Consider the following 12,470-nt stretch of genomic DNA (forward strand, 5'->3'; position numbering starts at 1 on the left):
TCGGGAAAATTTTTTCCTGTCGGATGGAAGAACTTGGAATGTCGGATGGAAGGACTCGGAATGCCAGAAGGATTTGACAAGCCAATTTACCATCTAGAGCTACCTGAGCCATCTGAAGTCAAGCGTAAAAATAAATGGTTCATTTACTCTGCTTGTTTGAAGTTGTCAAAATACTCTGTTATTTTTTCCTTTAACAATGGCAAATCTTCTTTGAATGTAAGTATTGTACAACCTTTAATATCATAGTGTGTTTGAGGTAACGTATCTTGAACTATTTGTTTCACATCTTCATTCGGTGTCATTGAAATCGGTAAGTTTTCGCGATAGAACCAATTTCTGTCAGATTTGTAAATCTTAGCAAGGTCGTAAAAGCTTTTGTTGTTTCTTCTGACTAAATGCAACATAACCATATCTCTGTCTTCTTCATTTTCCATCTCTTCAGTATAAATCATATACTTATAGTTCTTTTCCTTTCCTTTTGGTACCGAACGTGGTATTCTTTTGAATGTTTTTATCTTTTGCTTCAATGACTTCATCTTTTGCTTGAAGTTTCTTTTCCATCTCTTCACGTTCTTGTCTATGAATTTCATCTAACATCATGAAAATATAACAAGCGTAACGAGGCGAAGCCCACATTGCAACAGCATTTACAAGAAGTCTATGAACATAATATCCTTTCAAACTATTTGGCAAATTTTTACGATTTTCGTACGGAATCTCGTTCCTCGGTTTTCCGAGGAACGCAAACATATGAGGAAATTCTTCTAAAAGTTCTTTTGCCTGCTGGTTTTCAAACCAATGATATGCTTGCTTTGTAGAACGAAGAGCTGTCAAAATACTTTGCATTTGGTACATGTCATCTTTGACCGAACGAATGAGACGGAGTTGTTTGTTATATTGTATGTACTCGTATTCTTCACTTATGGCTTCATGAACGATAGCAGTTGTTGTGTTCTCTGTTGTTGTCATTTCTGTCTTTACATACAAAATAAAAAAAATATTTTATAAAAAATTAGCGTTATTTTTTTATTTTCACAAAAGACCAAAAATAAACGCTTTACATGTATTTTTCAGCAACTTCGTCAAGAAGTCTGTAAATATACCATGCATAACGAGGAGAAGCCCACATTGCTATTGAACTAACTAGGAACTTATGAACATATATACCTTTTAGATGCAATGGTAAGTTTTGTCTGTCTTGGTACATCTTTTTAAGTTCTACATGTTCGAACTCACTCAAAAGTTCATGAGTGCTATTTAATTCAAACCAGTCTTGTGGTTTCTTAGTGTCTGGAGCAAAACATGCTGTCAAAATACTTTGCATTTGGTACATGTCATCTTTGACCGAACGAATGAGACGGAGTTGTTTGTTATATTGTATGTACTCGTATTCTTCATTTATGGCTTCATGAACGATAGCAGTTGTTGTGTTCTCTGTTGTTGTCATTTCTGTCTTTACATACAAAATAAAAAAAATATTTTATAAAAAATTAGCGTTATTTCCTGACTTTCACAAAAGACCAAAAATAAACGCTTTACATGTATTTTTCAGCAACTTCGTCAAATAATTTTATAGCTTTGTCGATCTCATCTACTTCAAACGTTTCTTTACCTTTTATGGGAGCACCATACATTTTCTCAAACTTTTCAAGCAGTTCTGTTTCTGCAGCTCTCATATCGTTAACAAACACAACCTTAACTCTATTGACTGTAGAGTCATATCTTTTAGTTATATTAAATGTTCTTCCTATCTTATATCTCTTTGTATTGAAGTCTTTCGGTTTCTGAACGATGTAAAGTAAGCCTTCACTGCAACGTTCCGTATCGAATGAACCATATGTTATGAAATTATATCCAACAACTGGGTCTAACCAGAACAAAACTACTGGTATAAGACTTTTGTCTATAAGATATGCTGTAGTTCCATGAAATCTTACCGATATCATAAGCTCAGGATTTCTTGTCAAAATTTTCTGAGTTGAAGCAATTTTAACCCAGTCGTTTGTTTTCTTTCCAGATGGAGATATAATGTCTGACAAAGAATATTTGTTGTATTTCTTTGAGTATCTTACGTTTAAATCACCAATTCTAACCATTTTGGTGTCATTGTCTATCTTTCTAACTGTTTCAAACTCAGTGTTTGACATTTCCTGTTCTTACATACAAAATAAAAAAAATATTTTAAAAAAACTAGCTTTTATTTTCTATCTTAAGGAAATTCATGAAATTTCATACGGAATCCCTTCTCTCGGTTTTCCGAGGGAAGCAAGCATATGCCATTTTACTCAGATTTTTGTTGCTGAATTCAATAAAAATATATTTTAGGTGAAGAGGTGAGATTTCACCTCTTTTTTCACCTCATTTTTCACCTCATGAATTTTCATGATTTCATCGTACATGTTTTGTCAAGACTTCTTCGTACATGAATTTTCATGATTTCATCGTAAATGTTTTGTCAAGACTTCTTCGTAATGAGCGTAAATGACCCAAAAATATATTTTAGGTGAAGAGGTGAGATTTCACCCGTTTTCTCACCTCTTTTCTCACCTCTTTTTTCACAAGCGTTTTACATGAATTGTACGATGTATATTTGAAATCCTAAACAATTTCGTAGCTTCTATTTCTTCTTTTAGTATGTCAAATGTTTTAACGATACCGAAAGTTTCTTTATACTTCTTCTTGACGTCAGATAATAGGAAATCTTCTGCTGTTGGATAGTTTTTGTTCAGAAATTCTAACATGTCCATTTTATTTTCTGCTGGCTTTTCTGCTTCTTTCTTTAAATCTGCATAGTCGTTTCTCATTCTTTCTATCTCTTTGACGGAGTAGTTATATTTCCTCATTGCTGCTTTACATTTTGAACATTGCGGGTTCATTTTTGCATTGTACATTGAAACCTTACCTGCAAGTACGACTAAGGCGTCAATGGTTTTCTTTAAATCTGAAGCAGTTGGTCTTATCTGTTCGTTCCATATTTTACCCCTTCTGTCTTTATCTCTTATCTGCCATACACATTTTGCAACTAACGAAACAAAGTTGTCGTAGGTCTTAAACTCCCCAGATTTGTAAAGGTCAGAGATGTTCTTATATAACATGTCGCAGTCTTTGTCCATGACTTTGTGGTTGCAATGAAATCCAAGGAATTCATAGTTTACCTTACGTATGAACTTCTTGGTTTCTACTGAGTCAGTAACTTTAACTTCAATTTCGTCGAATTCAGGAATAGTGAGTTTTTGTTGTTGTATTTCAGGAAGTTTGGGTAAATGGTCAATAATATCCTGCATTTCATAAAGATACTGTTCATTTGTTTCATCTTTCGCAGTGCAATCTAAATCTCCTTGGAGAAGTTCTTGCTTTATCTTCTGGATTTCTGTTTCGAAAGTATATGAAGAAGGAATGAAGCTTTTCATCTCTACTAACATAGATGTTGGGTTCATAACTAAAGAGTTTGGTGAAGTTGTTGCTAACATGTTCTTACAATAAAAATAAAAAATATTTTTTTAAAAATACTAACTTTATTTTCTATCTTAAGGAAATTCATGAAAATTCAACGGGTGAAAAAACAGGTGAAAAAAGAGGTGAAATCTCACCTCTTCACCTAAAATATATTTTTGCCGAATTCAATAAAAATAAATGGTTCATTTACTCACAATATTTTTGTACAAAACAACCCCAAACCTTTAACCTCTCTTCTGCAGCTTCTAATGCTATCTTAGCGAGTTCATATTCTCTAAATTCTCTCTTTAAATCTTCTTGTTCCCATTGGTCTAGTTCGTATGGAGAATCTCTATAACCAGAACATATCTCACGTTCATGTTCTATTTGTTTTTCATGCATTTTTCTAACTTCTTCTTCGAACAAAGGTTTTGCATTCTCTACTGTATCTTCAAGTTCTTCTTCATCTAACTTCTCATGAACTTTCTTGTCTATGGAGTCCATAATTTTTCCAACTGCTATACAATATTTTGGAGAAGCCCACATTGCTATATAGTTTACAAGTCTTGGGTCTACATACATTCCTCTAACCTGTTTGATTTCATCCGGAATTCCTGCATTAACATTGTATAAAAAGCAACCCGCGGAATTCCGCGGGGTGGTATATTCTTCACAAAATGCCTTAAAATACTCTTCCCAGGACTTATTTTCCAACAACCTTCTAAAGTCTTTCCTAAACTGCTGACACATCTTTGTTGCATTTATATAACCATCCTTGTCTCTACGTAAGACTTCAATACCGTTGTAAGTGCCTTTTGTGAATGTTTCGCCATTAGATTTGTTCGTGAACGTTTTTGCTTCGACTGTCATACTGTTCTTACAATAAAAATAAAAAATATTTTTGGCTTAACCGTCGGACATTCGTTTGTGGCTTAACCGTCGGACCACAACGATAAAAATCTCATTTTAACTCACTTTTTTTCTATCTTAAGGAAATTCATGAAAATTCATGAGGGTGAAAAAACAGGTGAAAAAAGAGGTGAGATTTCACCTCTTCACCTAAACATTATTTTTCAATACTTTTTCAGCACTTCTCCGTAGTTATATATGAAAGACAATTCGAGATAAAAGTCGTAGTACAATGGAACAATATGTTGCACACCATTTGTTGTGAACCAAACTTGAAAGTCAGAGAAACTGTTACTAGGTGGTTCGTAGAATTTAGAAGCAAAGTCATAAAAGTCCTTACCAATACAAAGAAAACTATTGTTGCTTGAACTGAAACTTGCATGACACATGACATTTTGAGGGTCAAACACGTTTCTATAAACTGTCAAATCTGTTGGTGGGCGTATAAACCAGAACGGACCGTCAGGTGGTAATGGTTCGTTCTGGTTTAGTAACCGAAGAAATTGTGCCCAAGAACGTTTGTCTACTTGCCAAAATAAAAACTGTGTATCTCTTGGAGGGTTATTTTCAATCCTTTGAAATGAAACTGTGGAGTTCATCTTGTCATATTCTAGTTTCAGATAGTATGTTCCATTTAGTAAAGAATCGTATTTTTCTTGAAATTCCCAGTAGTATTTGTTTATTTGAGTTTGAAAGTCATTTAGAGTCTTCTCAAGACTTTCGTCTGAACGAACTGTAAAGATTCTCATTTCGTCAAATTTGTCTAGTAGACCATCATGACCTCTATACCGCCCATGAAAATATACCGCAAACATAAACGCGTTAGTTCTTTTTGAAAACAAAACTCTTCTAAATCCTATTGCCTTTGCATCTGAAGGACTTTGAAGCCAACGAATTGGAAAGTCAAAGCGGTAGGAGCCGGATGAAATTTCTTCATCTGAAATAGTCCTACCGGCGTTTGTAAAGATATAGTCTAACGGTTTTGTATCTGCTACTTTTGTTCTTTGTTTTTCAACCTGAAACATTTAATATATGTAAAAATATACTGTTTTAAAATAAATGTTTTAAAATGGTATGCCATATAGCTTCTTGAATTTGTTAAGAAGTATTCGAACGCATTTTCCATCTGTATCTCTAGCGTTTACATAAGCACAGCCTTCCTTAGTAAAACATACTTGTAATTTCCTATAGTTTACGCCGGTATAAAAGTAGAAAGAGTCTTGTTCTTCGCTATAGTAGTAAAACTCAAACGTATGCTCGCCATAGTCTGTAATTTCAATTGTTTCATCTTCTAGTTCGTCGACAAATTCGAATACAATATCTCTAAATTTGCCTCTGTTCTTACTGTTTTCAGAACAAGTGACCCAACGTAAGTTTTCAAGTCTATTGTCATTTCTTATATGGTTTATATGGTCTACAAAAGGTAAATTGTTAGGGTTCGGTATAAAATGAGTTGCAATGACAACATGTTTTAAATAGTGTTTTCCACCAATCCTCATCCTAGCATATCCGTCATTTTGCTCCCATTCGCTTAAAACTCTTTTTGTCTTTTTGTTTCTGACTTCAAATGACTCACAACAGTGAATTTCATATTTCTCATCTAACAAACAAGTTTTCCAACAGTCTTTTCCGACAGACTCAGCGTACATTTCAAATAAAATAAAAAAATATTTTTTTTGAAAAATGTTTTTACTTTACTTTACATAACCACCGGCTGCCATAAGCCTTTGACGCCAACCCATACCAGCTAATGAAGGTTGGCTTGGTCTAGTATTGAAACTAACCTTTGGTTTTGGTTTATCTTCAGTTTTTGGCTTCCCTTCTTCTATCGGTTTTTCGTCACTTTTTGGTTCCTCTGACTTTACCTCACTTGCAGGTATGGTTGTGTCGTCAACCTCTTCATAAATATCATATGCCATTTGTTTTTGTTTTCCTTTCAACTTTTTGTGTTTGTTGTAAAGTTTAGAATATTTCGACTCTAAGTCAATGAGATGTTCTATAATGAACTGTTTGTCAGTGAAGTATACTTTCCCATCTGTTGTCTCGAAAATTCCTTCCGACTTCAATATTTTATTTGTGAGAGTCTGTTTCTTTTTTGAGATACTAGCCGTTCCATTTCTATGAAAAGTGACTTTATAGTTAGGGTTTGTATTTCCAGACCTGGCACTTTCTATTATTGAATTTTTCTCTTCATCTGTAAGTTCTTTGACAGGTTTTGACAATGGTTCTGAACTTTTTGTTTGTGGTGTCAAATCTACCGTTTCAACTTCTTCGGTCATTTCATCTCAGTAAAAAATTTTAGTTTGTTTTGTTTTCAACTGGTTGTTTAGGTTTTTTAAGTTGGTCTAAAACTTCCTGAGGTATAGGAAGAACTTGACAAACACGTGGTTGTGTAACTGCTGGAAGTCGACAAATCCATCTTGAACCCATTTGTCTCAATGCTGTATTGTTCATTTCATCTCAGTAAAAAATTTTACATTCCCCACGTTTGAGGCGGTTGAGGTTGGTTGTTGTTTACCCACTGTTGTGCATGGTTATATCCTCTGTTAAAGAATCTTTCACCTTGGTCCATGTAGTGTCCTGCTTGGTTATAGTAGTCATTTGCTTTGTTATAATAGTTTCCTGCTTGTGTTCCTACATTGTCCATCCATCCTTGAACTTTTCCTCTTGTTTCAGGATTTGGAATAAGATTTGCTGCATCTCGTGCTACCTCCCAACCTTTCTGTACAGTTTGTATAATAGGTTGTGCTTTCTCTTTCAGTATACCTAATGTACTCAAAATCTTCCTTCCAATTCCAAATGCACCTCTGGCTATTGTTCCCACTGCGGGTAAAAATCTGGATGCAACTCCTGCTAATGCGCCAAATAAACCCATTTCTTATGGGTTAAAAAATGACGAATCCAAACAAGGACCCCTATGTTTCTAAAGCGACAAAGAAAGCACTCATGATAAAAATCTTTAGTTCAACACCAAATGCTTGGTTTATGGATATCTTGGAAAACATTCCGAGGTATAGAGAAGATGGACCACCATACTGGCTAATATTTGTCGGTCAAAACACAAGATACTGTGAAGCCATACCATTACAGTCCAAAAATATTTTAGATATCTTAGCAGCTTTGACAATATTCGTTGACAAATACCATCCAACAAAACTGACATCTGACTGTGAAAGTTCTTTCAAATCAGACGATATTAAAAACTATCTGCGTTCAAAAAATGTAAACCAATATTTCATTGTCGACCAAAAACCATTCTGCTCTTGGTGTCATTGACAGTTGTATAAAAATCTTAAGAACTTAAATCAACCACAAGGTGGTGAAGCAAATGAAATGTCATATGACGACAAATATAGACACTTCTCCATGGCAAAGATGAGACAAGTTTTAAATATTTACAATAGCCGTAAACAAAAAGGTTTGGGAAACCACTCCCCCGAAGAAATGAAAAACAACCCTGACTTAGAGAAAGACTATATATTTAATAGTTTAGTCAAAAGAGACAAACAAGAAAGAATGCCAGGCTTCAAACTTAAGAAAGGTGACAAAGTAAAAATAGAAATACCTAAACGCGACCCATATGAAAATACTATTGACTATGACAACAATGGGAACTCGACAGGTACTCGCATTCGTGTTCGTAAAAATAGAAGAAAGTATACAAGAGAATATTATGAAGTTTTAGGCAAACATGGCAAAATGTACAGACTGCAAGCAGAAGATAAAACTACTATTGTCAGACCTCGTTTCAAACTTGTCAAAGTTCAAGGTGGTATACTTTCAAAGACAGTTCCTAACAAATATAAGACAACTCCTGACGAATATGCTAAAGAAGTTGAAAATGACGACTAAGCAATTCTATACCATGCGTAAACTGTCATGTAAGGTGGCATGTAGTCTTTACTTTGTCCCGTTGTTTGCGTATATCCTGAAACGTTATGTGTATGGTTTCCTTCTCCCTGAGTGTCACTCCAGTAACAATTTATAGCAAACTTAACGTTGTCTTTAACATCATATCCTTTACCTTTTGTCATTCCTGACCAATCCCAATATCTATGCTTATGCCAACCTGCTTGAGATGTACTTAAATCTATGTAGTGACTGTGTGCAGGTAAATTTTCACCTGAAATCGCTTTACTTCCACCTGTTTCCTTTGAAGAGTTTGCACAATACAAAAACCTGTCGACTATTTGAGTCCAAGTTCCAAAACCAAGTACTACTTCTGGTCTGGTAGAGTTCATTGACGTATAAATAGAACCTATAGGATATACTGTTTGAAGTATTTCTGTCTTTAATGTTTGAAGCTCTGTTTTGTCTGCTTTTTTATATAACTTTTCTTCAAGTTCATTTACGTCAGAGATGCTATGTCTATGATATTTTTGTGGGTATGTTCCTTCTGTCCATGCGAAAATACGTTCTTTTGTTGCATCTACATATCCTTTTATCCATGTCGAGTCTGCTTTTGTATTCCTTAACTCTGTAACACCTTTCTCAAGCTCTTTCAACTGTTGTCCATCTTCCATTAAACCTCTGGTATGACTTGAAACCGTTTGTGTCAACATATCTACAGTTTCTTTGTCGGCTTTAAGGTCTAAACACCCTGAAACCCATCCTGTATCGGCTTTAGTTTTTAAAATCTTTGAAGTCCGTTCATGGTACCATTCAACCCTTTCTTTAATTTCATTTTCTTTTTCATCCACATATTCCTTATCTGCCTTCTTCACTAACGCACTAGCCACACATGCTAACTCATCGTTAACATATGTTTTATCTGCTTTCTTTTCAACATCCTCTTTCGTTGCATATGTTGCATCTGCTCTGTCATGTTCTTCTTGAACTTTTTCAATGACATACTCTTTGTCAGCTTTGTTGTCAATATCTGCCTTCAAAAGAAGTTCATCTATAGGTTTCTCGTTTAAAGTTCTTTTTGTTGGATTTATACAAACAGTATGGTTCTTACTGTCTTGAAACAGAAACTCATCTGTCATTGGGTTTATCGTCAGTTTTAAGTTTCCTTCTTTCAATGACTCAGATATCTTAGAATAGTTTGAAAAGTTTGTTGTGTTCTTATTTAGAGCTTGCAAAATGAGTTGTCGGTTGTGTTGTATTTCTCTCATAGACGCTGTTTCTTTCGACATTTTTATTCTAGATAAAATATGCTTTCAATAGAAAAAGAAAATTCAAGAGTTGCTACAACTAAACCATTAGATGAACTTTTTACTAATGTCGGTCAAAAGTTTGAGACAGAGACCGTAAAGCATGAAGGCTATCGTTTTGACTACCCCTTAAGATGGTTAAGAGACCCATCCGTCACAAAAGCTATTGGCTTTCGTAGAATGAAGTTCATTTCAGAAGCCATACATGGTTTCCCATTTACGGTCGCTTTTGAAATTCGATACTATAACAAAGAAAAACGTACGTATGAGAAATTTGAACAGGGAAAACTTTTACAAGTGAATTTGCTTGTAAACTTAGAAACAACTCTTCAAGCTTTTCAAGAAAAAATAAACGATATCTATATCGAATATGCAAACCAGTATAACATTGACGAAGGAGAGTACCATCTCGATATTATATATGACAGGAAAAATGCAACTGTTAAAATCAATAGAATAGAAGACCTTGGAGAAGACGTTTATATTTCTACAAAATATAACAACTTGGCATGGTATAGGTTTCTGAGGATGTTAAATCAGCCTGCATGGTATCCAGTACACCCGGACTATTATGAAGTCGAAAACCCTAATGGAACATATGAAAATGTTTTCGACTCAGATGCTATTATAGTTCATGCTTCATTTTCTGGCGCCCAAAACTCTTTTTTATGCTTGGCAAATGACTTTTACGAAAAACCTACAAAGCTATATGAACCACCGAGTGGAAGTATTTCAGACTTTCAAGTATGGTTTACAACAGATGGAAGAAAGAGAATAGTTCCATTATACCATGCGTTTTACTTAGAACTTAGTCTCATATACAACTACTATCGAACGGTAAAAATATGATTTTTTAATACGGTTGAGGTGTTGGATTTGGTTGCCAACTAGACTGTGGTGCAGGTTCAGGCTGTTGTATAACAGGAGCTTGTTCTTCTGGTTCAGGGTCTTTAGGTATAATACCAACGAACTGACCTACTCTTTTGCCAATATTTTTGACTCCGTTCCAAATTCCTCTTCCGACAGATTTTATTCCATTCCATATACCTCTTCCAACATTTCGAAAGAAGTTTCCTATCTTACTGAAGAAACCCATTTTACTATATGTAAAAATCTAATGTCCGCCTAGTCTCTTACGTTTCCTGTTGAGTTCCATAGCGTTCTTTAACTGGAGCTCATACATTCTGTTTCTCCTCTGGTAGAAAACATATTCTGGGTCAACTCCTGTGTTCGCGTCATCTGCATAAAGTTGTTTATATCCCACTTCAGGGTTTGTATAAAACTCTTTCCATCTCATATTTGCATACCATGGTGGCAAACCTAACGCAGCGTCATTTGACATGGCAGTTTGCATTTGTACATCTGTTGGCACTTGACCATAGTTTGCCATTGCAGTTTGTATTCTAACTTCATTTGGAATATTCTCTGGGTTTGGTTGTCCAGGTTGCTGTGCATTCGCTAAGTTCTGTGCGTCCATTTAATATTAGATAAAAATATCTCTTACGAGTACATATGCTGAACATTTGCAGGCATTGGTTCATCTTCATATTCTCTATATCTTTCTGCCACGTCAAATAAATAGATGACACAATGGAAAAAACCTAAAACAAGTAGTCCTATTTCAAACCACATTTACTTACCAATAAAATTTCTTTGTTATGACACTTTCTCCAGTTTATAGGACCTCTCTCATATTCTATCTTATCGTATCTAAACTCATAGTCATGTATGTCCTCTAACCATCTCATGACACTTTCCAAACCACTTTTATCGGATGTAAAGTAAAAGCATGGATGGTTATGTAAAACGTCTAAAGTTTCTAAAGAGTCTCTCAAAGTCCAGTCTACTTGGTATTGAAAATCCCATGTGTTATAGAACGGCGGGTCCACTATAAAGAAAACATTTTCCTTGTCTTTATATTTTTCATACAACTCTGTCCAATGACATCTCACAAACTCTATACCCTCAATATATTTTTCTATGTCCTCTTTGAAAACATTTGTATAGTTAAGATATAAAACTTTTGACATAAGTGTTTCAATGTCATGAACTCTTATAGCACCACTATATAATAGTCTAGCAGATATACTATCCCAGTCTATATATTCTGCTTTTTTCAAAACCTCTCTCACAATATTTTTCTTATCTAATGGTATACGTTCCATCTTACCTATAGGTATCTTTTCTTTTAACTCTTTCAATATATTGTTTGTGTCTGGAATATGTTTGAGACGGTTCATATAGTTGTCGAAGTCATTGCATATAATCTTTGAGTCTGGGAATATTATATGGCACAAATGGGATATATAGAAACTTCCACCGAACAAATCTACAAATGTTAGACCATTCGGTAGTTTCTTAAGTTCTCTCAATATAATATCTTTACATTTACCCTTATTTCCAAAGAACGGTAACGGTGGTTTTGTAAAATTCATTTATATATAATAATAAAAATGTTTTTACCTGAAAAGTGACAGAAAAGTGACAAAACATGAAAACATATATAATTTGTGAAAAGCGACACATTATATAATGTTTTCGACCCAGAAGACTAACAATTTTCCGAATAAAAACTTCATTTATACTAAACATCTTCAGGGCTAGAAGGCACGAAGTGCCTGGAAGCCCCACTACCTTTTTTTTTTTTTTTTTTTTTTTTTTTTATACAATGTGTGTGTAAAGAAAATACTTTATTTACTAGTTAAAAAATCATTTGGTATTGATCAAGTTTTTTTTTCTGGATAAGATATTATATGGATAATTGGATAGAAAATACAATTATATAATCTTGTACCTGGTTTAATTAAGCTAATTGTCATCAGAAACTTGTAATTTTTATGAATTTCAGATTTTCTTTTCATTACTGCTTTTCTTAATAGGTCAAGTTCTTATTTACGTTATAAAGTATGATATTTACAAATATCAAGTTATCGTGTTTTTTGAGAAATTATGAGAAACAAACAAAAATGA

At 34.2% G+C, this 12,470-nt stretch overlaps 13 protein-coding genes and 2 pseudogenes across 15 annotated transcripts, besides 1 other annotated feature; 2 read left to right on the forward strand and 13 right to left on the reverse strand.

Moving 5' to 3' along the window:
- Nucleotides 1-12,163: part of a mobile genetic element that runs on past the window's edge.
- Nucleotides 144-846, reverse strand: TVAGG3_0523370 (annotated as a pseudogene). Its single transcript has one exon. A coding segment is annotated over exon 1 (703 nt).
- TVAGG3_0523380 (KilA, N-terminal/APSES-type HTH, DNA-binding family) lies at nucleotides 1,058-1,447 on the reverse strand (the record flags this gene model as incomplete). The annotated part of the gene is made up of 1 exon (XM_051237311.1): nucleotides 1,058-1,447. The coding sequence occupies one exon, from the start codon at nucleotides 1,445-1,447 to the stop codon at nucleotides 1,058-1,060; it is 390 nt and encodes a 129-aa protein (XP_051095135.1).
- TVAGG3_0523390 (organellar and viral DNA polymerase type B) lies at nucleotides 1,611-2,147 on the reverse strand (the record flags this gene model as incomplete). The annotated part of the gene is made up of 1 exon (XM_001582462.2): nucleotides 1,611-2,147. A coding segment is annotated over one exon (537 nt), but the record flags the coding sequence as incomplete, so codon positions are not given.
- Nucleotides 2,556-3,470, reverse strand: TVAGG3_0523400 (organellar and viral DNA polymerase type B; the record flags this gene model as incomplete). The annotated part of the gene is made up of 1 exon (XM_051237312.1): nucleotides 2,556-3,470. One exon carries the CDS (start codon nucleotides 3,468-3,470, stop codon nucleotides 2,556-2,558), a length of 915 nt encoding a protein of 304 aa, XP_051095136.1.
- On the reverse strand, nucleotides 3,643-4,305 carry TVAGG3_0523410 (uncharacterized protein; the record flags this gene model as incomplete). Its single annotated transcript, XM_051237313.1, has 1 exon — nucleotides 3,643-4,305. The coding sequence occupies one exon, from the start codon at nucleotides 4,303-4,305 to the stop codon at nucleotides 3,643-3,645; it is 663 nt and encodes a 220-aa protein (XP_051095137.1).
- Nucleotides 4,509-5,369, reverse strand: TVAGG3_0523420 (uncharacterized protein; the record flags this gene model as incomplete). The annotated part of the gene is made up of 1 exon (XM_051237314.1): nucleotides 4,509-5,369. One exon carries the CDS (start codon nucleotides 5,367-5,369, stop codon nucleotides 4,509-4,511), a length of 861 nt encoding a protein of 286 aa, XP_051095138.1.
- TVAGG3_0523430 (His-Me finger endonucleases family) lies at nucleotides 5,409-5,993 on the reverse strand (the record flags this gene model as incomplete). The annotated part of the gene is made up of 1 exon (XM_051237315.1): nucleotides 5,409-5,993. One exon carries the CDS (start codon nucleotides 5,991-5,993, stop codon nucleotides 5,409-5,411), a length of 585 nt encoding a protein of 194 aa, XP_051095139.1.
- On the reverse strand, nucleotides 6,039-6,623 carry TVAGG3_0523440 (phage tail repeat-like family; the record flags this gene model as incomplete). The annotated part of the gene is made up of 1 exon (XM_051237316.1): nucleotides 6,039-6,623. One exon carries the CDS (start codon nucleotides 6,621-6,623, stop codon nucleotides 6,039-6,041), a length of 585 nt encoding a protein of 194 aa, XP_051095140.1.
- TVAGG3_0523450 (uncharacterized protein) lies at nucleotides 6,643-6,798 on the reverse strand (the record flags this gene model as incomplete). The annotated part of the gene is made up of 1 exon (XM_051237317.1): nucleotides 6,643-6,798. The coding sequence occupies one exon, from the start codon at nucleotides 6,796-6,798 to the stop codon at nucleotides 6,643-6,645; it is 156 nt and encodes a 51-aa protein (XP_051095141.1).
- TVAGG3_0523460 (uncharacterized protein) lies at nucleotides 6,818-7,219 on the reverse strand (the record flags this gene model as incomplete). The annotated part of the gene is made up of 1 exon (XM_051237318.1): nucleotides 6,818-7,219. One exon carries the CDS (start codon nucleotides 7,217-7,219, stop codon nucleotides 6,818-6,820), a length of 402 nt encoding a protein of 133 aa, XP_051095142.1.
- On the forward strand, nucleotides 7,237-8,086 carry TVAGG3_0523470 (annotated as a pseudogene). Its single transcript has one exon. A coding segment is annotated over exon 1 (850 nt).
- On the reverse strand, nucleotides 8,193-9,083 carry TVAGG3_0523480 (phage tail repeat-like family; the record flags this gene model as incomplete). The annotated part of the gene is made up of 1 exon (XM_051237319.1): nucleotides 8,193-9,083. A coding segment is annotated over one exon (891 nt), but the record flags the coding sequence as incomplete, so codon positions are not given.
- Nucleotides 9,681-10,349, forward strand: TVAGG3_0523490 (uncharacterized protein; the record flags this gene model as incomplete). The annotated part of the gene is made up of 1 exon (XM_051237320.1): nucleotides 9,681-10,349. One exon carries the CDS (start codon nucleotides 9,681-9,683, stop codon nucleotides 10,347-10,349), a length of 669 nt encoding a protein of 222 aa, XP_051095144.1.
- Nucleotides 10,615-10,977, reverse strand: TVAGG3_0523500 (uncharacterized protein; the record flags this gene model as incomplete). Its single annotated transcript, XM_051237321.1, has 1 exon — nucleotides 10,615-10,977. The coding sequence occupies one exon, from the start codon at nucleotides 10,975-10,977 to the stop codon at nucleotides 10,615-10,617; it is 363 nt and encodes a 120-aa protein (XP_051095145.1).
- TVAGG3_0523510 (phage tail repeat-like family) lies at nucleotides 11,117-11,935 on the reverse strand (the record flags this gene model as incomplete). Its single annotated transcript, XM_051237322.1, has 1 exon — nucleotides 11,117-11,935. One exon carries the CDS (start codon nucleotides 11,933-11,935, stop codon nucleotides 11,117-11,119), a length of 819 nt encoding a protein of 272 aa, XP_051095146.1.
- Nucleotides 12,164-12,470: the final 307 nt, after the last annotated feature.

Source organism: Trichomonas vaginalis, chromosome II, assembly GCF_026262505.1.
Source record: "Trichomonas vaginalis G3 chromosome II, whole genome shotgun sequence".
Classification (NCBI taxonomy): Eukaryota; Parabasalia; order Trichomonadida; family Trichomonadidae; genus Trichomonas; species Trichomonas vaginalis.